The following is a 24,597-nucleotide window of genomic DNA, read 5'->3' as shown; positions in this document are numbered from 1 at the left end:
GGGGTGAGGGTGCAAAAAGAAGAGGTCAGGCTACGGGACATGGACGGGGAGAGAGTTCAGATCCACAAAGCCGTCCTCGCTGGGCTCCACCTGCAGACCTGTCAGCTGGTAACTGTCACTATCCCCGATTTAAACCGGGAAGTGCTGAGTGGTCGGGTGACTCGCCCATGGTCACATGGCCTGTCTGCCGGTCACCAAGGTGCTCACAGTTGGCTCACCTGGCCCCTCCCTTGTCCTGAACCCAGGTGTCATGTCGACGTACGCCATGTGCGTCCGCTATGATGGCATCGAGGTGGACGACAGCTACTGTGACGCCCTGACCCGGCCTGAGCCTGTCCAGGAGTTCTGTGCAGGGAGGGAGTGCCAGCCCAGGTACCTGCCACCCAGGCCCCGAGCAGGGTGTGTGTGGGGGGCGGGAGGCGGGGGCCTGGGGCTCTGCTTTGCCCCTGCCTGCGGGAGGGGCGGGAGTCTGAACCTTGCTCCGTCACCCAGGCGGGCCACAGGCCTGCGAGGGGGGCTGCACTGGCCTACTGTCGGTCCCTGCGTCATTTCCCACGTTTTGCGGTAAAATCTGTCACTATGCCTTGCACACAGTGGGCGTTCAATCAATGACTCCCACTGCAGGTTGAGAACCATTCTGAACATGACTCTTTGCTCCTGCCGCCCCCAGGTCTACTCGGTGCATCTAGAATTTTGAGAAGCCCAAAGGGATTATTCCCGAAATTCCAGGCTGATGGGTGTCTGGGCTGTGGGGGAGGCCCTATCTTCCTAGGCCCCAGGCCTCCTGTCCTGCCTCACAGATGGTCCGAGGCTGAGCCCCAAGCATGTCCTCTTTCTGGTCATGACCATGGTGGTCCCAAGATGAGCCCAAGGGTGCCCGGCCTTGGAGGCCAAGTGCATCCCGCTCTCTGACGCAGCTTCACACCCTCTTTTCTTCTGGCCTGCTGCATCCCGGGGCCTCTGCTGCATCCCGGGGCCTCTGCTGCATCCCGGGGCCTCTGCTCCATCCCGGGGCCTCTGCTCCATCCCGGGGCCTCTGCTCCATCCCGGAGCCTCTGCTCCATCCTGGGGCCTCTGGGGCCTCTGCTGCATCCCGGGGCCTCTGCTCCATCCTGGGGCCTCTGGGGCCTCTGCTGCATCCCGGGGCCTCTGCTCCATCCCGGGGCCTCTGCTCCATCCCGGGGCCTCTGCTCCATCCCGGGGCCTCTGCTGCATCCCGGGGCCTCTGCTCCATCCCGGGGCCTCTGCTGCATCCCGAGGCCTCTGCTCCATCCCGGGGCCTCTGCTCCATCCCGGGGCCTCTGCTCTCTGTGCGTTTGCTCCTTTGTGAGAAGCTGAGTGGTCAGCCATGGGGGGGTCTGCTCTTCCCCTCAGAGAGAGCCCCCATGGTGGGGCTCGGGGCTCCAGGACACTGAGGCAGGATCCCCAGTTGGAGGAAGAAGGGCAGCAGTGGCAGGAGGGGAAGGCACTCTGGGAGGAGGGAACAGCGTCAGCAAAGCAACAAGGCCGGGACTTTGTTTCCCTGAAGTGGCTGGAGGTGGTCTGGAGGTGAGAGCAGGTGGAGGCTACAAGGGCTCCTGGGCAAGCCGGCCAAGTGCAGGCTCGGGTGCCCACTCACCACCCTACCCAAGTGTTTCCTACAGCGGGGGAGGCGGGGGTCGTCACGGCAACAGCTTCCCTGTGGGGCCTGGCCAGCTTCCTGTCTGACAGCCCGTGGTGGATTTGGACCCCACGCGGGAAGGAGGAGCTGGGCCGTGGGGTCCCGGCCAGCGGGAGGAGGGTGGGGGTCGCTGAAGGCCGTGCCCGTCCCGAGGCAGGTGGGAGACTAGCAGCTGGAGCGAGTGCTCGCGCACCTGCGGCGAGGGCTACCAGTTCCGCATCGTGCGCTGCTGGAAGATGCTCTCGCCCGGCTTCGACAGCTCCGTGTACAGCGACCTGTGCGAGGCGGCCGAAGCCGTGCGGCCCGAGGAGCGCAAGACGTGCCGGAACCCGGCCTGCGGGCCGCAGTGGGAGATGTCTGAGTGGTCAGAGGTGCGCATGCGCAGAGAGGGCCGGGCCAGGCTGGGAGGTGGGGGAGTCGGGGGGTTGGGGGGCTGGGGGCCTGGCGCAGGGCCCTTACGCCGCGGCTCGGGCAGCTGCGGCCCCGCCCTCACCCCGGCTTCCCCGCAGTGCACGGCCAAGTGTGGGGAACGCAGCGTGGTGACCAGGGACATCCGCTGCTCGGAGGATGAGACCCTGTGTGACCCCAACACCAGGCCTGTGGGGGAGAAGGACTGCACGGGCCCTCCTTGCGACCGCCAGTGGACAGTCTCCGACTGGGGGCCGGTGAGGGCGGGCGGGCTGTGGGGGGCGGCGCTCAGAGGGTGTCCCCGCGCGATTACGAGGAATCAGAACCTTTATCCCGAAACAAGTGGTCACGTCCCGATGCCCTTTTATAAGCTCCCTGCCTGTCTGTGTGTCTGTCTCTCTTGCCTCTTACCTGGATGAGCCATTCAGATGCTCACTGGGGTCCCCTCTGAGTGCGGGGTGTACAGATGAGCTTTTCAGGTGTCTTAGGCGTGCTTTTCTCTGTGTGTCTTTCAATGAGCATCAGTCTTTCTGTAATTAGAACAGAAACTGTTATTTAAAACATGGTTACCATGGCAACCCCTCCCCCTCCCCCCAGCTGTTCTTCTCTCTTGGGAACGATGTCTGGGGGACCTGGGAGGGGGCTCTGCCTCTAACTCCGGGTGTCCCCTTGTAGTGCAGTGGAAGCTGCGGGCAGGGCCGTATGATCAGACACGTGTACTGCAAGACCAGCGACGGACGGGTGGTGCCCGAGTCTCAGTGCCAGATGGAGACCAAGCCTCTGGCCATCCACCCCTGTGGGGACAAGAACTGCCCCGCCCACTGGCTGGCCCAGGACTGGGAACGGGTGAGTGCCCCGAGCCCGAGCCGGGTGGCAGGGCCCCCTCCGTCTGGGAGAGCATTTGGCCGAGAGCCAGGCGGCCAGAATGAGGGACTGGCCAAACGAGGAACTAATTGGAAATTAGGACGACACAATTCACTAACCATCAATTTGAAACAGAAAAAAACAAAAAAGTAAGAAAACCTCTTAAAACTTCCCAAATCCAAATAGCAAATGTTCAACGAGGCATGCAGGGCTGGTATAGTTCCCATGACCCCATGTTCCCGAAAGATGGAAACCCGGGGTTGGGGGTCCTTCTGCTGTACTTGCTCTTGGCTCGTGGGCCCTGTACATCCCTTTGTTCTCACGACCCCTAGACCTGCCAAGGTCACCAACTTACAATTTCAGACGAATTGTTCTCGACCACACTGCTTTCAACTACTTGTCTCAGGCAGATAACTTGGAGCTAAATCATCTGACGTCAAATTGCCGTTGACCATTTTGTTTCACAACAGATGGTTTTATGCTAAATTACTTGTCATCAGGTCTGTCTGGGGCCACATGGTTATCGACCGGAGAGTTCTCAGCCAACTTGCCATTGATCTAAGCGTTTTCACCCGCTCGCTATTGACCGAGACATTACCACTGGCCTGGCTCGGGGCTCTGTGCTCTGGTCCTCCTGGCCTCTGGCCCTTGACCCCTGACCCGGCCCCGTCTGTCACCCTGCCTCAGTGCAACACCACCTGTGGCCGAGGTGTGAAAAAGAGGCTGGTACTGTGCATGGAGCTGGCCAACGGGAAGCCGCAGACGCGCAATGGCCCCGAGTGCGGCCTGGCCAAGAAGCCCCCGGAGGAGAGCACGTGCTTCGAGAGGCCCTGCTTCAAGTGGTACACCAGCCCCTGGTCTGAGGTAAGCGCCTGGCTGGCCCCCCGCTGAGGTCACCTGAGGCCAGGCCTGAGTTCTGGTCCTGCCAAAGTACCTCCTCTCCTGCCCCAAGTGCCCCTCATGTCCCCCTCTCAGCCTCCGTCAGGGCTTTTCATCCCTGGAAAGATTGTCAGTGCTACCAAGTCAGCTGGTGCAAGAGCCACCTCCTCCAGGAAGTCCTCTCGGATCTCACCTCTGGGATCCCTGCCATGCTCGTCCTGGGCCTTCTTTGGGCCCAGGTCACTTCCGGCCTTGCACTGTAGCCTTTCAGTCGTGCATTTGACAGCACGTGTGCCTGACACCCAACACGGGGCAGACAGATCCCAGGTGGGTACCGGGACTGTGTGGGGCTGACTCAGATATGGCCTCGGTCCCGGGAGCCAGAGTCAAGGCAGGAGGGACACAGGATAGGAGAGGCAGAGGGGATGGCAGGACATGTGCTCTGTGGGCAGAGGGAAGCCAGAGGAATGGCCACCGCTGCCCTGACACAGGCCTGGCCCCTCCGCGGCCCTGCGGCCTCCTCGGCCTCAGGCTGGTGGGTGGCTTGGAGTCGAGATCTCCCTGCTCTCTACAGCCGGGAGCAGAACCCTCACCTCCCAGGCCCCGAGGCCCCTGTGGGTGGGCCGGTCCCACCACTTTGCCAGATGGGCTCCTTTCCTCCGCCCAACAACACCCCGGGAGGGGGCTCCTCTTCCCATCCCACCGGGGAATAAACCCAAGTTCAGAGAGAGAGCTGACCCCCAGCTCCTGGGGCGTGAGCAGACATTGGACGGGCCGAGAGATGTGCTCCGGGCGGGCCGAGAGACGTGCAGTGAAGGGAGGCCCTGAACCGGCCCATCCTAATGAGAGCAGGGCAGGGCGGGCCCTGAGGCGCGTGGGGCTGGGCTGAGCCGGGACAGCAGCCCTGGTCCGCAGACCCCACCCCGCCCCAGTTCCCTGGCCGAGCAAAGGGGGTCCTTTAACTTCTGCTTTTTCTCTCCTGGCCCCTTTCCTTTCCTGTGGAGGCCTCCCGGCGGGATCCCAGGGCACCCGGGGACTCGTTAGCATCCTTTAAGCCTTTCTTACAGCACAGGGGCGGCTATGTCTAGACTTGGGTTTTTACTGATTCATACCGTCTCCCTGATGTCTCCTTATAGCAGCATCACCGGTCCTGGGCCCCAAGTCCCCTCTGCACTTGGTGGTGCTGTAGCTCCCAGGAGGCCGCAAGTAGGGAGGCCCACAGTGGTCTTTGCACAGGAGCCTGGGAGCTTTGGGGGAGGGGCGCCCCTGTGTTGCCCTGATGATGGTGGGTGGGCAAGGGGTGAGCGGCCCGTGGGGATGTGGACCTCTGTCATTTTGTCCCTGGTTGGGGTGGTGTCTGCTTCCCCTGTGGCTGCCCCCTCCCGGGATAGGGGCTTAGAAAGAGTGCATCCTCCCAGCTGTCCCATCTACTCAGGTGCAGAGCTGTGTTCTCACTGGGGCCGAGGGACAGCCAGAGGTTCCTCAGGGCACCCATCCAAGGCTGACTGTTGTCTGTGCTTGGTGCCTCCAGACTGGGCCAGCCCCGACCAGGCTGGGAGCGGGCATTGGGCAGGCAGCCCTCCCTGTGCCTCTGCAAACAGAACCAGAGGGTGGGCCCAGGGCCAGGGCCTCCCACCCCAGACCCCACTCAGGAGACCGAGGGCTCGGGTCCCAGATGTGCCTGGGTGACGTGGGGTCACCCACATCAGGGGCAGCCAGAGGGAGCCACCGCCTGTAGGATCTTGGCAGGAGGACGGCGGGGTAACTGGGGTCAGCAGATGGCCCTGGCGTTTTGGGTAGCTCAGCGGGGTTTTCCAAGGGGAACATCTGGACTCTGGGAGCCGGTGAGGCGGTGGCTTTGGAAGATACATTTAACTGGTCCACTACAAACACAGCTTGTTATTGGAGTGGGAAACCAGCACTCTCCCTGGGCCGTGGCCCTGTGTGTCCTGAGCATTCGGTAGCACAGGACCCAGGAAAGCTAGAGCGGAAGGACCCACCCGGCGGGGGGGTGGGGGTGGGATAGCTGAGAGAGGAGACGGCCACACCCTCACGGTGCAGATGGGGAAACTCAGCAGCCCCGGGGAGGGGGGACGAGTATTAGCGTCTCCTGGCTGCCAGCCAGTGCCCTTCCACGTGTCCCGTGTCGGGTGAGACTCGGCAACCAGGTGACAGGGGTGGGATCCCCCCACCTCTGGCCAGAGCCCTCGCCTCGCCGGTGGGGGCTTTGGCCATGCCCTCTCTCCCCGATCAGTGCACCAAGACCTGCGGGGTGGGAGTACGGATGCGAGACGTGAAGTGCTACCAAGGGACCGACATCGTCCGAGGCTGCGACCCGCTGGTGAAGCCTGTTGGCAGACAGGCCTGTGACCTGCAGCCTTGCCCCACGGAGCCCCCAGGTGAGGGGGAAGTGGCTGAGGGCGGGGCAGGGGCTTTCCCAGGAGAGCAGAGGCTGGGCTGAGCCAGGGCCTGCAGGATGGGCAGGCATCGGTCAGGGTGACCGGGAGGGCCCAGTGGCTACAGGGACCAATGCATGTCGGGGAGTGAAGGTTCCTCCTGGAGTGGCTGAGCCCAGGCTGGGAGGTGAGGGTGGGAAGGGCGGCAGGTGAGAGCTGACTGGAGCTTGGGGTCCCCAGGAGCCATGCCAAGACCTGCACTTTGGAGAGAGTGTCCGGCTTCAGAAGATGGGAGGGCAGCTGTGGGGCAGGGGACCAGGGATCCAGGAAGACTCAGCCAGAGCACGCTCGAGCTGGGCACGCAGGAGCCGGGAGGCGAGGGGCTGAAGCAGGGTCTCTGCTCGGGCACCTGGAGGGCGCATGAGGGTACTAGGCTCCGAGGGGGCACCAGGGCCAGGTGATGAGCTCTGCTTTGGACCTACTGAGTGGAGGGGGCACCTGTGGGCCTCCCGGGGATGTTCAGGCCTCCAGGGGTGAGATCGGTGGCTCTTCCAAATCCTGGGCCCTGGGCATTACCCTTCCCTGTGCACCGTTCACGTCACTCGGTGGGGTCTGTGACATCCCTGGAGTGGGACGGAGGCAGGGAAGCAGTGGCAGAGAGGTAGAACTCAAGGAGAGGAGGCGGTGGGGTGGGGCAGGCGGGGGTCCTGTCGAGTCGTCACCCCTGACCGCCTCCTGATGCCCTGCGCCCCCCGCCGTGTCCCTTCCCCAGACGACAGCTGCCAGGACCAGCCGGGCACCAACTGCGCCCTGGCCATCAAGGTGAACCTCTGCGGCCACTGGTACTACAGCAAGGCATGCTGTCGCTCCTGCCGGCCCCCCCACTCCTAGGCCCGGCAGCCGCTCCTCAGAGACCGAGCACCCCATCCCTGGGGCCGCAGCAGCCCCTCCACGGACACCCTCCCTGCAGGGCGCCCCGGCTGTGAAGACGTGACACTGAGCCCCTGCTCTCTCCCTGGGCAGGAGAGCCCCTCCCCTGCCCCCCAACCCCTGAGCATGCCCGTCGGCCCTCCCAGGACAGAGTCGGGAGGACTGGCGCGTTTGTGGCTCCCACCGGGGGGCCTGGGAACATCCTCTATCCCTCCAGGGCTGTGGGGGTGAGGAGAGGGGGATGGGCAGCCAGGGAGACGGGGCGCCTGGGATCCTGATGCTGTCTAGGTGACTCTTTCCGGAGGAATTTTAATCTCACGATGTAGCATCACTCGCCTCCCTGATATGAAGCTCTTGGCACGGAGGGACCCACCGCACTTTACACCTGGGAAGAGGCATTTTTCTCATGGCACCATGGCTGTGCTGTCGTCCGTCAGTACTCTCTGTATGTTAATAAAGTGGTCCTATTTATGGCGGCATCACGGGGTCTCCGGGGTCTGCCAGGCAGGGTGGGGTGGCCGTGAAGCTTCAGGAGCTGGGGTCGCTGTCTAGCTTGCCCATTCGGAAGGATCTGCTGTGGCCTCAGGTCTGGGACCAGGTGGGGCTGGGGGCCGGGCTGCAGCGTCTCCCTGAGGAGATGACAGGGGAGAGTGGACAGAAGGTGACAAAAAGAGTGGGTGGCCTGCGGGGAGGGGTCTCAGGGGCATCAGGACTCGGGCGCTGGAGTCAGAACCAAGCCAATCTCGCACCTCCCAACTGCTGTGGGGCTTGGGGGACAGCAGAGCCCAAGGGAACTCCCTCACCCGAACCACGGGAGGAAGAGGTGAGGCAGGCAGGGTGGGAGGCGTGGTGTGGGCCCACATGGAGTGCTCAGGAAATAGCCATCACTACTGTTCCTGGGCCTCTTAAAAGGGCTATTTAATCTAGACTTGTGGGTGCCGGGACACAGGAGGGCTTCCTGGAGGAGGTGATGTTTAGGCTGGTCCAGCCGTGGGAGTTCTTCCAGATGAAAGCGAGGTGTGGGGGGCCAGGGTGGAGTGTAGAAACGGAAAACTTCCAGGGACGATGCTGGAAGCACCTTGGTTTGGCTGCAGTGGAGAAGGGACAATGGGGGTGTCCACCCGCCGAGGGACAGCGAGATGGCACAGGGCCGAGGATGCCGCAGGGAGGGTCTTTGGGGACAGGGGGCAGGGAGGCGAGGGGCTACCTGACTGCTTCCCCGGGATGCAGGGCCAGCCTGTCCCCAAACTGGGACCAGAGCGGGGTCCACCACAGTGTTTAGGATGGCATCAGGGGGCTGCAGGTGGGTGAGTGGGGCCTGTGGGGTGAGCTCCCTCAAGGTCAGCGGCTCAGTTCTGGCAGAGGTGGGTGGCCGCACTGCAGGGTCTGGGGCTCCCTGACACACCGCACCGTTGTGCCCTGTCATTTCCCCCCACCCCCATCTTTTCTCTCCTTATGACCTTCCTCCCCCATCCTCCTTTCCACCAGCACTTTTTGTGCGCATCCTGTACGCCAAGGTCTGTGCCCAGTGCGTTACCAGCACTGCCTCTTTAACCCTAAGAGCCCCGTGGAGTCGGTATCATTGTCACCCATTGTGTTGATGCTGAGACCCGGGCCCAGAGAGGTCAGTCACTTGCCCCAGGTGGCTCAGCCTGTCACCCCCCACCCACCCTCCAGGAGCTCAGGCTTTAGGCCAGTGGCTGCCAATTACGGAAGACTGACACATCCACCCCGGGAAAATCTAAACCAGACATGGCTGCGGCCGGGCGCCTTTGGGCAGTGCCTTGACCCCCAGGGCTGGATGGGAGAGGAAGGCCAACTCTGCCCGGTGCTGGGCTGGATACGGCCCCACCCAGGAAGTGCCGGAGAGGGGTCTGGGCTGGCCTGGAATGTCAAGCAGACCAAAGACAGCACATGGTGTCAGGAGTTTTATTGGCTCTCGAACCTGTCGGAGAGCAGGCGCTCCCCGCAGGTCCCCGTGGTGGAGCCGGGGGAGTTCGGATGGATGGGTGCATGTTGATGTCAGATGGATCTAGGAATCTACACAGAGGCCAGAGACCAGAAAAGGAAATAGGAAACCGAACAGAACAGCCGCAGGAAGTGCCACCTCCTGACCCTCACCCCCCTCCCCACCCCCCCCACCCCCGCCCACCCTGCCAAGCTAATGCATCAGAAACAAACTCATGGGCTTTGACAAAGGAAGGGGAAGCTTGGGGATGAATTCCATTAGCAAGTCCAAACTGAGGCAGGAGAAAGGAAGAAGGTGGTGGGGGGGGGCGGGGAAATCGACGATGCCAGAAATAGTAAGCCTTCCTAACTCTGCTGATGTCCGGAGTCACGGCTCAGTAGCACTTTGGAGAAAGAGCTGAAGTGCGGTGCTGCGGCCGCCCACAGCTCGGGGACAGCCACGTGCCCCGAAGGTTTGTCTGTCAGGAAGGTGGCTTAGCTGGGGGGCCTGGTCCGTCTTCCTGGGCAGACGGGGCTGCCCTCCCAGGGTGGGGGCTGGCTCTATGGCTGGGCCCAGAGGCAGAGAGAGCCCGGGAGAGGGCAGGGGACCCTGGGGGCCATGCTGCTGAGAGGAAACGGTGCCTCTGTGTGGACGGGGCTGCGTGCCCCGCGGGCGGTGCCCCTGGGTTTGGGGCATTTCTCGAGCTGGACGGCGGGGGAGGCCCCTAGCCCTGCTGGGAGCGTGCGCACGGGGCCGGAGCAGGGAAAGGGCAGCCTGGGGCCTTGCTCCCAGGTCCTCCTGAGAAACTGGGCAGGTGGCAGAGCTCAGGGGTCTATGCCCCGGGTCATGAAAGCAGGAGGGCTCCGGGGGTGGGAGGGGAGCTGAGGCCCAGGAGTGGGGGGGCTGAGGCCCAGGAGTGGGAGGGCCCGTCCCAGGTCTCACGGGGAGTCAGTGGGTCATTTAGCCCCTGGTCCATGGCTGCGTCCGCCCTACCGCATCGGGGCTGAGGACCGGACTGGGTATTTTAGTGTGGACACTGCCGACGCCGGGGGAGCAGCACATGGCCTCCTCCCCACTCCATTTTCACCAAAAAGCCAGTCGGGGCTGTGCATCCCAAGGGAGCTCCCCCTTCTAGGGAGATCTGCCCAGCTGGGGGCCCAGCTCAATCAACCAGTGTCTCAGCCTCCTGGCGCTTAAAGCCAGGGTGTGTGTGGGAGGGGTGGGGGGAGGCCCTGTTCTGGGACGGGGTGCCTGGTCCCCAAGTCACCAGGCGACGCTTGTGCTGCAGGGCCCCTAGCATCGCGGCTACCACCCCTTCTTTGAACAAGTAGGTAGACTGAGGCCCAGGGAGGGAGGGACACGGCCAGGCGGTGAAGCCAGAGATGCCGACTCGCTGGGGCTGAGACGGAGGCCACCTTCCACGGCCCCCTCCCTAACGGCAGCATTGGTAGCGACAGCCTGGCGTCTATGCTCCGGAGCCCTACCTCACCCTGCAGCCTGCCACCCGGATGCTACCGCACACCTGTGCCCACATCCTGCCCGCCGCCCTTCCGGACCCAGGCCCCGGGGGCCACCACCCAGGGCGGCCACACTACTTTCACTGGGTCTGACCACCGCAGCGAGCCCCGGAGCTCCCCAACGGGCCCCCGCGAGGACGCGGTTGTGAGGCAAGCTGGGCCGAGGCTGGGACGCCGTGGGGCCCCCACCGTGGTCTCAGGGCCCGTCGGCGGCCGGGGGCGCCCTCAGACGTCGGTGCTGATGCTGCGGCTCCGGGAGAAGGCCTCCCGCATGGCCGAGAGGCGGCTGGGGTTGAGGGCCTGCAGGGCCCCGAAGCTCCCAGGCGGCAGCGCCACGTCCTCCCCGCTGACGCTCTTGCGGGCGACGCGCTCCCCGCCGTTGCGCACGCCCTCGTCCTCCTGCAGGAAGAAGGTGGGCGGCTCGTAGTGGGAGCAGCTGCGGCAGAGGGCGCGGGCCTGCGGGGACTTCTGGCCGAAGGAGGCGGCGGCGGCCGGGTGGAGCGCCGGCCCGTTGGTCAGCACGAGGCTGCGGTGCGAGTGCGGTGGGGGCAGGTGCGAGTGCACGGCGAAGTCGGGCTCCTCCTCGTCTTCCTCGGACTCCTCCTTCTTGCAGCAGTAGTACTGCGGGCAGAGGGCCACTGTGACCGCCGGCTCCCCGGCTCCCCTCGCTGCACGTGTGCGGCACCCAGCTCAGACACCCGCGTCCCTGTCACCACCACTCACGGGAGCTCGTAATCCAGGCACCCCGCACTCCCGGGATCCCTAAGTGAGGGATTCGCTCGTTTCAGCCCACGGCAACTGGGGGCAGGTGCAACGGCCAACTCCATTTTGCAGGTGGGGAAACTGAGGCACAGGGGGTGCAGGCAGCCTGAAAGCGGCAGAGCTGGGATTCGAGCCCAGGCAGTCTGGTCCCAGTCTAGTTCCAGGGCACCAAGCCGTGCTGCCTTGCCCTATGCACGTGGCTTCCTGTCCTCCCTCGGGAAGAAAGATGCGGGGGACCTAGGACAGCCCTAGAGTGTGGGTGGGGCAGGGAGTGCACAGGTCGTGGAGTAGCACCGCCCAAGGGCTCACCCCTGCTCTCCGCTTGGCAGCTGTGTGACATCTGCAAAGGCCCTTACCCTCTCTGAGCCTCAGCGGACTCACCTCGCAGGGAGTCTGGGGAGCCGTCATCACCGAGCCCTCACAGGTGGAGTCCGGGGGTGCCATCTGCCTTGCACCTTCTCGGAGACCTGACTCTTCCGCCTTCCTGGGCCCTGCCTCCCTCCCTCTGCAGGGCCCCCTCCGGGCTTCCCTCCCACCCCCCCCCCACCCGCCGCCCCAGCTCCCAGAGTACCTGGAGCCGGCAGTAGCACAGAACCGCGATGATGCAGAGCAGAATCACAGTCGCCAAGATGCCCCCGGTGATGACCACAGTTCCGGCTGTCATCCGCCCCCTTCTCCATCAACAGCCTGCAATGCACAGCACCAGCTTCACCGCGTTGTCAGCTTGTTGCAGAGGGAAGCCGTTCTAGGTTAGGAGGTTGAGGAAGCGCTCCGAAAGGGAAAACAAAAAACCCGACTGCATGCGGGAGGCAGCGGCTGGGCCTGAGGGTCAGGGGGGACATCCCCCTCTGCCTCTGCCTCTGCCAGCAGTTTCCACATCTGTAGGAGAGGATGCTAACAGCACACCCCCTCGCTCTCGGGGTTCCCTGTAGGTTTCTTGAGCACGTACGTGAGCGCTCAGCCTAGCACACTTTCAGCCTGGGCGACGAGCTCACGCATTTAAAAATTCACCCAAACGCAGTCAGGCTGAACGTATGGTTTTGTAACCTGCTGTGTCACTTCACCAGCTCATCCTTATTTCTCCTTACCATTAGATTTTCTTCTGTAACATAATTTCGAACCATATTCCATTTTATAACATAACTGATCCCTTTTTTTAAAACTTCAAATCACCAGTAAAATACACGACATAAAATGTACCATCTTGACCATTTTTTTTTTTTTTTTTTATAAATTTATTTATTTATTTATTGGCTGCGTTGGGTCTTCGTTTCTGTGCGAGGGCTTTCTCTAGTTGCGGCGAGCAGAGGTCACTCTTCATCGCGGTGCGCGGGCCTCTCACTGTCACGGACTCTCTTGTTGTGGAGCACAGGCTCCAAACGCGCAGGCTCAGTAGTTGTGACTCACGGGGCTAGTTGCTCCGCGGCATGTGGGATCTTCCCAGACCAGGGCTCGAACCCGTGTCCCCTGCATTGGCAGGCGGATTCTCAACCACTGCGCCGCCAGGGAAGCCCCATCTTGACCATTTTTTTTTAAGTGTACAAGTCAGTTGGTCTAAGCATATTCCCTTTGCCTGCAACCGACTTCCAGAACTTTCTCATGTTTCGAAACTGAAAACCAAACTCCTTTTTGGGGTTCAGGCTGTTGACATTAAAAAATAAATCTTAAGCCAACGTTTCCATACGTGCTTGCGTAGCTAAAAACGGAAGCCACTTGAATCGCAGGACCGACTGCAATTCCCCGTCCAGGATAAGTTCTCAGAAGTGGGATTTCTAGGCCTAAGGATGTGCCCCTCGTAAACTACTGTGGAAAATTTCAAACACACACAAAGTAGAGAGGACGCACAATGTGGGTCACCAGCGGCGCTCTTGTGAGCGCTGTCCGGCCGGGTGCTGATAAACTCGTTCTCGGAGTGAAAGCACCCTGACCTGCGGCATTTGCTCATGCTTGTGCCGTAAATATTCTCACTGTGGCCCATTTCAAGGGACCAGGCTTTAATAGCCGGCTTGCCTATCCCTGGACGGTTAACAGCTCTGAGGTACCAGCTGCTGCTGAGTACACCCTGCCTCAATTTCCACCCCCTACCTTTTTTTTTCTCTTCCGCCAGGGGAATAGCATGGCGCGGGCGATTGAGTTCCCTAAAGAAATCCCAGAGTGTCTTAGTTTACTCATAAATACTTCAGTGCGGAATCCGACAGGTGAGGACCTTTAAAAAGCCTCCAGTCATCTCCACAGTGTCTTCTTACAGTTGCTTTTGCTCAAAGCGGGATCCAGTTTGCCTCTTTTGACTGTAGAAGAGTCCCCATCCACTCTCGCCCCTCCCCGCCCCATGCTGTTTATAGAAGAAACTGGGTCGTTTATCTTACAGAATTTTCCATGTACTAGAACTGGCTGCATTTCTCCCAGCACCATTTCATATGTCCCTCCATCATGGTTTTGCCCTCTAAACTGGCTTCCTGTCGCTTCACCTTCAGGGCCCCCCACGCTGTCCTTGTCGTGATGTTGAGACTTGCCGGTGGGTTCAGCTACCGTCAGCCCAATCCTCCCACCGTAAAATTCCCCGTCAGCCTTCCACCTCGTCCTTTCAGCAGCCGCTGGAAATCATAGCCTACGTCTGTTATTTCATTAGGAGCTGCAAATAGCGGCTTTTCAGATGCTATCATCTCTTCTGCGTGTATCAGCACTGGTTCTTCTCTAAAGAACCTTCCCCATTACCTATCCGGTAATATTAAAAGACAGTCTGCAGAGGAAAGGCGTAGACACTCAGATCGTAACTTTTTCAATTTTCAGAATAAGTTGGTGCCCCATGAGGTCCGTGGTTGCTTTACAGTATCATTGTGACCTCACTGACTTGTATATACGTCTGATGTGTTTCAAGCCACTGCAGTCATTATTCTTTTTGATGTTCAGATGATCCCACTGGGACCGTGGGTTTGGAAGCACCTCCAGGTTGACTCCGGTGTCATTTTGGTGGGGCCCCGCTAACCCTTGGTGGCATGTTGCTTTTAGGCATAAGATGTCCCAGCTTATCTCCTGGGACACCCTGGTTCTCTTGCTGGGAAGTGGTTCTAGAGAACACAGTCTGGGCCCTAGGGGTGCTAGCTGCTACTGGGTTTCCAGGTTTTTCCGGTGGCCAGAGCTCGGAAAGACTTTTTTTTTTTTAAGGAACAGGAAAATGAACATGAGTTTATACTGATATTTCCATTTAAAATTAGAGATGAAAGGGTTTTTACATGTTGAAACGCGATGTCTATGTGACTTTTACAGGGCAAAATTTATTTCCTAATAAAACATGCACTTCATTATTTGCTTTTTCCCATCATATATAATAATTTAAAAGTAGTGTTACCGATGTTTTTACTAACAAGTCTACTGAACGGAATTGGATATCTGTTATTTTTTTTGTTCTTGGCCCCTTAGGGATGTGTCGTAGAAAGATTGTTTCAAAGTCACTTGAAATAATTCTTAGTACGGTTTTCTTTCCACCACCTCGATATTCAGGTTCATTTATTCTAGTTAGTTTTTACTTTCTTTAAAAAAAACTGATTTAGCTTTGCTCTCTAATTGTAGAAGACATTTGGTTCCAAAGTCAAAAGCGTAAAACCAGGTGCATTCAGAGAGGTCTTGCACGCCCAGCCCCCCCTCCCCCGAGCCACCGCCCACCCTGCTCTGTCCAGAAGTAACCATTTCACTTAGTTCTGGGTTTATCCTTCTGTTGCTTCTCTCTAAAAATATAAGCAAGTATAGATTTCCTTCTCCTCCTAAGCGAAAGCGGCATTCTAGCTACACCCTCCATACCTTCCCTTTTCACCCAGTAGTCTCTCCCCAGATACACCACGTTTCCCTAGGGGCGGGATCATCCCCAGGGGCCCCTAGAGCTCGCCCCGCTGCGTGAAGGGGCCCCACTCACTCAGTCAGGCCCTGCGGGCCGGGATCTGCGTTACCTCCCACGTCTTGCGATTACAGGAACGTGCCGTGAAGCACTCTGTGCTGTGCACGTTCCTAAAGCTGTTGATACGCTTTGCCAAAGACTTGATGGAATTTGGGCCGATTTGTTCTCTTCCAGGAATGCGTGAGAACTGACAGACGGGGTTTTCGTTGGGAGACTCGGGGGGTCTGGGCGGTCGGTGGGTCAGGAGTGAGGGAGGCTGTGCCCCGCCTGGTGAGGCTGGCTGCTCAGTGGTTCCCCACAGGCTCGTCTGCAGGGTCAAGTGGCCTGGCAGGGAGTGGCCGGGCAGGGACGCCGGGGACGCTGGTCTATAGGTGGAGGAGGACGTGGACGTGTGCTCACAAGGGGGGGCGGGGAGCGTCTTGTGTCAGAGGCACAGCTGGGATGGGAACCCAGACCCTGAGCAGACAGAGAGATGGACTGAAAGGTAGATCCAGACAGGCCCAAAGCGACGAGACAACGAGACCCAGACTCACAGACAGCTCCAAATTCAGACACACAGATCCAGACAGCTGGACCAATAGGGCCCGGTCAGGAAGACACAGTGCAGGCCACACAGACAGAGCAGCAGCCCCAGGGACCCCTGCATTTCTGGGCACCCTGCCGGGCAGCTCCGACCTTCCTCGGCCCCCAGGGTGGCTGAGGCCAGCTGGCCCACCAGCCCTGCCAAAGGTGCAGGCCGACCGGGGCCGGATCCAGGGAGCTGGGTGTGCAGAGGAAGCAACCAGCGGGGGACGCTGGGCAGGGCCAGCTCTGCTGTCCAGATGCGTTTCACGCTCTTCACAGAGGTGAGGCAAAGCAAAGCACGCAGCTGCTGGCGGAGCGCTGCGCCCCACGCCCCCAAACCCTTCCCTCCTGGGGGCTCACAGGGACACCCTGGCTTGTCTCAGCCTGACCCTGGAGTGGCCAGAAAGCGGGCAGTGGAATGGACCCCTGACAGCTCTCCCTGGTCTTTGTGGCAGCTGTGGGAGGGCAGAGCAGGCACTGGGACCCCAGATTTGCAGATGAAGAGACCAAGGTTCAGAGAAGGCCAGGGTCACTCCTGGTGATCCAGCCAAAGCCCAGCCCCCCATTCAGGGCCACTGATCCACGTGTGTCATTCTGGCTAATGGCCCCATCGCAGCTGAAAGCCACGTGTGACCCACCGCCTGCCACGGGAAATCCAGGGCCTCCCAGGCCCAGAGGGCTTCGGCAGCCTCCGTACTCCCTGCCGCTCCGCTGGCCACAGCTTGCTGGGGCTGGGATGGAAAGGCACCAGCCCCCCCAAGCTGGGCCAGCCCTCTTCTCTCTCCAGGGAAGTGGAACCAGGACCTGGAGACTGGCCAGTCCCTGCTGGTCCCTTGACCTTGGGTAGAGACATGGGCACTCAGGCTGCAGCCAGGGCGGCATATGTGTGGAGGCAGGGGAGTTGGTCCAGGAGGGAAGAGAGGAAGGACACAGGTGCCCAGAGAGAGCCAGGCTGTGGTCCCAATTCACGGGATTCCATTTCCCTCCCTGAGATCCGCAGAGTGACTCTTGCCGTGAACACATCAACCTTGAGTGTGGTTCTGCCATTTGTACCCGCAAAAAGATCATTATGGCCCTACTTCATGGATGAGGGAACTCACTAGGCTTGGGAAAGGTCAAGGAGGAGGTCAAAGTGCAGGAGTTAAACTCAGCGCCCCCAACAGCCCAGCCGGACGGACTCCTGGGAGCCAGCCTGGCTCTGCCCCCAGTTAGCTGCAAGCGTGGGGCTTCGAATACCTCCATTTCTCTGTGCCTCAGTTTCCCCCTCTGTAAAACGGAAGAACATGGAGGATTCCACCCCGCGGCAGGTGTGCTGTGCTCACTTTCCTATTGTTACTGTCTCCCTCTCTGCCTCTCAACCCTCTATCAGGTCCCTGAGGGCGTGGCCACAGAGCCTCTCCCCGGGTCTGAGACACAGATGGGCCCTCGCTCTGCCCGGCTCTGGGTGGGCGGCCTCCAGCCACAGGCAGCCTGGCGGCGCGATGGGAAGGACCCCGGCACCGGCCGGGCGCCCAGGACTGTCAGCAGGCACAGCTCCAACGCTCTTGCCCCGTCCAGCTGGAGCGTCTCAGCCTCACTCTGCAGATACACGCACGCCGACGGGCAGCAACGCCCGAGCCGGGCGCCGCTCCCAGGACCAGGCCCGGGCAGCAGACATGCACGCACACCACTGGCAGCTTCGCTTAGGCCCCAGCCTGACATCAGTCCACGGTCAACTCCGAACTGCCCCCGAGAGTGTGACATGGCCTCCCTCACCCCACCCTCCAGCCACCCCTATGCCCTTACTGTGCCCCACCCCAGGGTTGCTCTTCCCTCTGCCTCTCCAGGCCTTCCCCTGCCATCAGTGCTCAGAACATGCCTTCTCCTCCAAGAAGCCTTCCTGGACTTCTTTAATGCAACTCACAGAACCTTGAAGTGCCAGTGCTGGGAGGGACTACGTCCCCCCCGTCTGTTTAATGGGGGGTGTAGGGGGAAGCTGAGGCCAGTGCAGGGGTGGTGACCGTCGCGGGGGAGACATTCGTGAATTCACACAGCAAGTCAGTGGAAGAACAGCGGCCAGAGGACCCTTTCCCCAAGTCCCACACCTTGCTGCCCTCGCTGAGCTGTCGCCTCTCAGACCTCCTTCCTGTGCCTGGGGACGCTGTCCAGCTGGACACTGAGGTAACCAGGCCTGAGGGGCCCTGGTCCTGCCCTCGAGGGTGGGCTGGAGGGGGAGTGTCCCGCCATACACTTGCTGGTAACCCTGGGTCTCAGGCCACTCTCTGGGTGGGCCTCAGTTTCCTTCTCTGTAATATGGGTATGGGAGGATTTAGAAAACCAAGTCCTGCCAGCTCTGGACTTGAAGGATCTAGGTCTGTATCTTTAACCAGCCCTGCCTGTGAGGGGTCCGGATAACTGAGATGCATGACAAAGTTTCAGAATCACGAATGTGAAAAGAATGCCAGCTGCTGGTCCAAGCGATAGGTCAGGATGGCATCCCGCAGGGGGGCAGAGAAGGGGAAGGACTGCAAACGCTCCGATAAACTTGCCTGGGAGCTTAGAGGGAAACCGGGCTGATCCGGTGTCCCCTGGACACTTGTGTCCCGGGAATGGCTACGCCGAGTGCCCAGAGACCAACGGAGGGCTTCGGGGCTCAGGGGACAGTGTCGCGTCAGGGAAACCGTGGGGGGCTTCCTGGAGGAGAAGGCTTCTGAGCCGTCCTGGAAGGATGGCCATCTGATGGGCCGGGCTGGGTCGGGCCGGGAGAGGAAGGAGAGGGGCAGCGAGGTGCCGGCAGGTCCAGTGCCAGCCTGGTGGAGGCTGCCGCCGCCGTCCCTCCTCCAGCTCCCTGGCCCCAGCCCCCGCCCCAAGTCTCCACGCACCGCCAGCCAAGACGAGTTGGCGAGGATTGAGCTGAATTGTTAATCTGCCCCCCGGGACCATAAACGGTTTTAAAGCTTTATAAACGGCTTTGCTTCCCCGTCCCCACCCCCGATTTTTACAGGGACAGGCTGTGAGATGGGGCCTCCCTGGGCACCCCCGGCCCCAGAGTCTGCGGAGGGGGGCTGGGCGGGCCACGGCCCCTTCCGAGAGCCCTGCATCTCACGGGGAGCCGCCGCTTTACGAGCTCCGGTTGCCTCCTGCGGCGAGGAGATCCAGTGGGGTGGGGGGGGGGGGCAGGAAACACCTGGCAGCGGGGCAGACGCCGGCCCACCTGCCTCCCCCTTGCCCTCACGGAGCCCCTCCCCTGGCAGAGGACCCCCGCATGGCTGCCATCTGGACCACGTGTCCTGCACTGTTTCAGACTCTCCTCTGTTCCTGTTGCTCCATCCCACCCCTCCCTGCCTTGCAGACCAAGGATTGAGTCTCCTCAGTCTGCCTGTCTTACGCCGCTCCAGCACCCCCCACCCCTTCGCCTGTTCACCTGAGATGCCCGGCGCCCCTTCTAGGAGCCAAGGAGAAGCCCAGTCCTGCACCCTCCACACTGGCTGGGCCTCAGGCTCAACCAGCCCAGCGACTCCTAAACCCTCCAGGGACGGGAAGCCGGGAAATATGCAGAGGCCCAGGCCTCAGTGGGTCTGTGTGGGGCCCTGGAATCCGCTTGCTTCACAAGCAGCCCTTCCAACCGGGCGAAGATGGTGCCGTTCATTTCCAGACAGGGAGACCGAGCCTGGGGCAGCAGAGGTCAGAGCTGGGCTTGGGACCCAGGTTTGCCGCCTCGCTGCCAGGCCTTTCCACATCCCGGTGCCTCGTCGAGGCTTATGGAGAGCCGGCACGCTTTTCCTCCACAGACGTCTGTCTGGTTACCAGAGCGCTCCTGCTACCTGGGAGCCCAAGGGCCCCGTCGTCCTCGAGCGGGAGTGGCCCGGAGTTCCTGTCTAGACCTCCTCCACATTTGGTCCTAATTTCACGCTCCGCGGGCTCCCAGATTCCTGCGTTTGGTAATAAGTAGACGGCGAAGTGCTCCGCATCGCTGGGGCTGGCCTCGGAGATGTTATCCAGAGCCTGGCTGGGGGTGGGGTGGCGGAGTCGGGGCCTGGGGCCCGGAGAGGCAGCTCCCAACACCACCTGGAGTGTCCTCCCGCCAAGCTCCATCTTCAGCCCGGATCAGCTCAGCCCTGAGAGCGCTCGGGCCAACCAGGTGCGGGGGACCCAGTAAGCCAGGCGTGTGCCCGCCTAGGGTTCCAAGGCCGGAGGACGCCTGCAGCAGAGGGCTTGGCGCCGCCAGGTGGGCTGGGTTGCTAATGTTTAGGCAATGTTGTGGATGCCTCTGGCCGGCCGGCTTTGTGGTCTGGACTCCTCGAGGACCCCCAGAAAGAGCACAGGGGCTGTGCCATTTTGCCAGCCGTTTCTGGGGTTCACAGTATTCCAGAAGCTCTCCCCATAGCCCTGCTGAAGAGCCCCTTGGGATGAACAATGTGAGAGCAGGGCCCTACCTGGGGTCCACTGCTCTGTTCCTGAAGCCCAGCCCAGAGCAGGGCCCACGGTAGGGACTCAGCGCCGACTGGGAATGAATGACCTGCCGGGGTCCTTGAGCTCTTGAAGGGTGAACCGGAATTTCCTAGTGGGACCCTGGCAGAGCTCTCGGGGGGCGGGGAGGAAGGCTGGGGGTGTGATGGGGAACGGCAGGTCCCTCCTTTCTCTGGGCCTCAGTTCAGCAACATCAGGGTTAATGAGAACAGCGTCAGCGCATTGATCTCATTTCTCCCTGTGGCCGCCCCAGGGTGGAGGGTGGGACACACCCACTCTCCCAGGCCACGTGGGAAGCAGGGCTCAGACGCATCTCTTTGCTCGATTACCCCACTCACGTTTTCTAGGGGTGCACTGAGGCTGGAGGAGTGAGTCGACCCACCGAGTAAGCAGAAAACCCGACTGGATGGACACCCCATCTTTGTGGACCTGCCCGGCCCACCGTGGATATGGCTGGAGCTGAGGAAAGGAGCTTGCAGCTCTGTGGTCCAGGAGGGGAGGATCCAGGGCAGACCCCAGGGCCTGGTGGCTGGGCCGTGGCCAGGAAACTGGAGGGAGCAGGGCTTTGCCCCACCTGGGTGCGCCAGGGGGCTCCGGGCACCTCCAGCTGGGTGGCCTTCCTGCCCCCTCTGGCACGGTCCCCAGGGAGTAGCAGGAGGAACCCCTCCTGGCCTCCATCAGAAGCTGTGCCAAAGCCGCCCGGGGCCTCCCTGGTCCTCTGGGGCAGCGGGTGGCACCTGGGAGGGCCCTGGTCATCCTGGGGGGGAGGCCTGGCCCAGAGAGGCCTTTCGTGAGGCAGGCCCGTGGAACCGGCTCCAAAATTAAACCCTCAGTTGTGGCTGCTGCTGTCTGGCCCGGAGCCCCTGCCCTGCTCATCCAGACGGGCAGAAACTCAGGGTGCACTGGGGTGTGTGGCCACACGAAGTTGGATCCCCCAGCTCCGTGGGGGCATGGCCGGTGGTGCGGAAGTCCGCGAGCATGTCTCTGCCCCTTCGCCGTGCAGACGGTCAGCTGTGCCCCAGAGAGGAAGCCTTGCCCAGGGTCACCCCGACCTCTGCCACAGAGCGAGAGCTGGGCACAGGCTAGCGACCCTGGACCGCCTCCCTGGGTCCCAAGGTGGTGGCGGGAGGAGGGGAGGGGTGGGAGGAGGGCGAGGCCCCCCGCTGCCGGACGTTGAGCTCAGCAGCTCCCAGACCTCTCCTGTCCACCCTCCTCGTGGTCTGAAGTAGTACACACGGCTGTGGAGAAGCTCACGGTTCACGCCCATCTCTCCGGCCGGCCCTCCAGCTGTTGACCCCAGCACGGCACAGAGGCTGCCGGGGTATCCCAGGACCTGGGGTTCCTGCCCCGCCCTCCTGCCCATGCTGCGCCACCGGGGTTCCTGAACCCAAGTCTGGACCGGTCACCGCCTCCCTCTAACACCTTGCGTGGCTCCCCAGTGCCTCACAACAGCAACAAGCGCATCGTCCCGTCCTGAGCACCTCCTCTGTGCCAGGCAGGGCACAGCACCCTTGAGCAACATCTTTAATCCCTAGGAGAGCCTGAGCAGGGTCACCATGACCCCATTTTAACTGGCAAGGAAACGGGCAGAGAGCTAAACGTGGCTCACACGATTAGGCGTGGGCACCAGGGGGTGAACCTGGGTGCGCCTCCCAAAGTGAGCGTCTTGTCTTCTCCCTCCTTCTCCCACCCCGCCCCAGCTTGCCTACGGGTGTCAGGGGCAGGGGTGCACCTGCCTCCTCGCCCGCTGCCCGACTGGAAGCCCCGTGAAGGCAGGAACCTGGCTGGCGCCAGTTCTGCGGTCCTCCTGCCACCAGGGGGCAATAGAGCGCAAGGACACAGCAGTGGCTGCAAAATGCGGGCAGATGTGAACTGAGTCGGGGTCCGTTTGGCAAGCCGGCGCTGAACAGGCCCCCTGAACGCGGGAAGGGGAGGCACGGGGTCTTGCGTCTGTGGCCCCCACCTCCCGCGCTGCCTGCCCGCAGCGTGCCCTGGCCAGGCCCGCGTTGGGTTACCCGTCAGAAGGAAGGCAGCTGGCATGCACCATTCCGGAACTTTCTGGGCTGTGGTGGGATCTTTACGGGAGGGCGGGTTGGAGACCCCGAGGGAGCCCCAGCTCAGCTGCAGGTGCCGCGGGCTTTTTCTCTCCCTTAAAATAACCACGTGCAGAAGCCGGGTTTGCAAAACCCTTTCTGCTCCTTGACGTAACTTTCTTCGCCGTTTTTTTCTTTTCTAACTTCCTCTTCCAAGAACTGGGCACGGCCCCTGGTACCAGCTCGGAGCTTGGCGGGCGCACAGGACGGGGCTCCAGGCCAGGGCTTCCTGGGACCATCAGAGCACTGTTCATTAAGCACAGACCATGTCCGGCCGCTGGGCAAGGGCTCTCCCCTGGGTGTTTCACTTCGCCCTCACGGTCACTCTCAGCACCGGCGAAGAAACAGGCGCCGGGGGTTGGGGGTTAGGGGGGCTCCGCGTCTGGAGGGGCAGGAGGGAGGACGCACAGGCAGGACCCCATTTGGCCTCTGCCCGTCCCTGCGGCTCAGCCTTGACGTCCATGAAACCCTCACGACTCAACCAGACCCAGGGGGGCAAACAGAGACTCAGCAGGGACGCCCCGGTCTCAGGCGATTCAAGGGCCACCTGCCAGCGCAGGCTGGGCTCCTGACCCCTCGGCCACGCGGCTGCCCCAAGCATGGGAGAGGGGGCTTTCGGGGCCAGGCGTGACCATGGCTCCACCGTAGGAGGGCCTGCCTGCCGGGGGGGCTTTCTTGTGTCCACAGGGCACTGGCCACTGCCCAGGCCTGAGGGGATGACAGTAACGTGCCCCCACCCCGCCAGACCACTAAGGCATCCAAGTGAATCAGCCATCCCACTTACACGGGGGCTTCCCACCCACTCCCACTGCCTGTCCTGGCCACTTCCCTGCCCGTCCCTTTGACAAAGCTGTTGTCTGTTACGTGCCGGTGCTGACCTCAACTTCCGAGAACTCCTCTCTCTGCCAGGGGCCCCTGGGTGCCGAAGGGCCAACAGAGCAGTACCATTCTGGGTTGGGGAGACCCCCAGGCCTAACCTCAGGGCGCTGTCCCCCTGGCTGTGTGTTGCGGTCAGTAACCGTGGCTGAGACAGCACCATGGCCTCAGTGCTTCATCCTGTCCTGTTCCCGCCTGCCTCCCTGCCAGAGCCTGGGCCAGGCCGGCCCCCCAGCCAGTGCCAGCCCCCTCCGGGGCCCCCATCAAATTGGAGATTCTCACCTGGGCTGCACCAGCTTCCCCGGGGCAGGCGGCGGCGGGGGAGGGGGGGGGGGCTCTGGACAGTGGGGATTCCCCTGGAAGTTTCCGCTCAGAGGTCCAGGTGGGCTGAAAATGCTCATCTCGACAGTTCCCAGGGGATGCTGAGGCTGCTGGACCAGGGACCACGCTTGGAGAACTACTGTCCCAAAGGATGGGCCCCCCAAAGCAAGTCTGGACCAGCAGTGGCTCCCAGTTGGCCCTGAATAAAGCCCACGCCCACCAGGACCAGCCCAGATGCCCCACCTCTGCTTGAGGATGGGACTGCGTTGCGGAGGTGCACGCTGGCCTCAGGCCTGTGCTTGCCCCACGGTCCCTTGGCTTGGGGTGCCCCTGGGACTATGCCCACTTCCTTCCAGGTGGCCGATGCCTTCTGATCCTAACGGCTGTGCTCAGGCCTCCCCTTCTGCAGGAAGCCTGCTCTCTCCTCTGTGCACCGGGCTGTCCTCTCCATCCCTTGCGGTTTCATCCTCAGCCGCTTTCCTGCTAGTCCCCGCGGTGCAGTGGGAGCCAGCCTCACCTTGCTGCACAGACCCTGGTAAACAGCAGGAGCTCTATATACGCCTGTGGATCGAGTCACTGGCCAAAGCAGAGCCCCTGGGGGCTAAGCACTGGGGGAGGGGGAGGGGGCCGTTGGCGCCATTGAAGAATTTACAGGAAGAAGGTCAAGTTGGCTGTGAAGGGCTCATGCAAGGAGGGTGAGGGGAGGAGGGATGCTGAGCCTGTGAGCCCAAGGGACCCCAACCCAATCTGTCCCCGCTCCATGCCTGCAGTGTGACATGGGGAAAACCCCAGTGGGTTTACCATCTGTGCCTGCACTGGCGGTGCTCTGCAGAGAACGTGCACATCACTCCCTTTAAGCCTCACCATCGCCCTAGGAGTCGGAGTTATTAACCCCATTATACAGATGGGGAAACTGAGGCTCAAGGAGATACCGTCACCTGCAAGGTCGGTGACAGGCAGAACCTGGGGCCAGGCTGGGGGTCAGGAGGCTTTTTCAGCAATGCCGGCTGCCTCTGGCATCTCACAGCGATTGGACGA

At 61.6% G+C, this 24,597-nt stretch overlaps 2 protein-coding genes across 2 annotated transcripts in view; one reads left to right on the top strand and one right to left on the bottom strand.

The window, feature by feature from the left end:
- The window catches only part of ADAMTSL2 (ADAMTS like 2), a 33,137-nt gene extending 25,530 nt beyond the window's left edge, over positions 1-7,607 (top strand). Inside the window, exons 12-18 of the mRNA XM_065879276.1 lie at positions 246-372; positions 1,818-2,031; positions 2,170-2,325; positions 2,744-2,914; positions 3,620-3,796; positions 6,066-6,210; positions 6,980-7,607. Of these exons, the coding sequence (XP_065735348.1) occupies positions 246-372; positions 1,818-2,031; positions 2,170-2,325; positions 2,744-2,914; positions 3,620-3,796; positions 6,066-6,210; positions 6,980-7,098 (1,109 nt within the window). The 3' untranslated portion in view covers positions 7,099-7,607. The remainder of the gene's footprint in view (positions 1-245; positions 373-1,817; positions 2,032-2,169; positions 2,326-2,743; positions 2,915-3,619; positions 3,797-6,065; positions 6,211-6,979) is intronic.
- A 3,220-nt stretch (positions 7,608-10,827) lies between these two features.
- Positions 10,828-12,028, bottom strand: FAM163B (family with sequence similarity 163 member B). Its single transcript, XM_065879705.1, has 2 exons — positions 11,936-12,028; positions 10,828-11,223 (listed from the first exon to the last, which is right to left on the bottom strand). Exons 1-2 carry the CDS (start codon positions 12,026-12,028, stop codon positions 10,828-10,830), a joined length of 489 nt encoding a protein of 162 aa, XP_065735777.1.
- Positions 12,029-24,597: the final 12,569 nt, after the last annotated feature.

This window comes from Phocoena phocoena, chromosome 6 (assembly GCF_963924675.1).
Source record: "Phocoena phocoena chromosome 6, mPhoPho1.1, whole genome shotgun sequence".
In the NCBI taxonomy this organism is placed as follows: Eukaryota; Metazoa; Chordata; class Mammalia; order Artiodactyla; family Phocoenidae; genus Phocoena; species Phocoena phocoena.
Note: the sequence above shows the minus strand (reverse complement) of the source record. Positions and strands in the feature narration are given on the sequence as shown.

Coding starts and splice junctions, on each gene's coding strand:
- FAM163B (XM_065879705.1), bottom strand. CDS start 12,028: ATGACAGCCGGAACTGTGGTCATCACCGGGGGCATCTTGGCGACTGTG. Junction 11,224..11,935: donor TGTGCTACTGCCGGCTCCAG/GTACTCTGGGAG, acceptor CTCTGCCCGCAG/TACTACTGCTGCAAGAAGGA.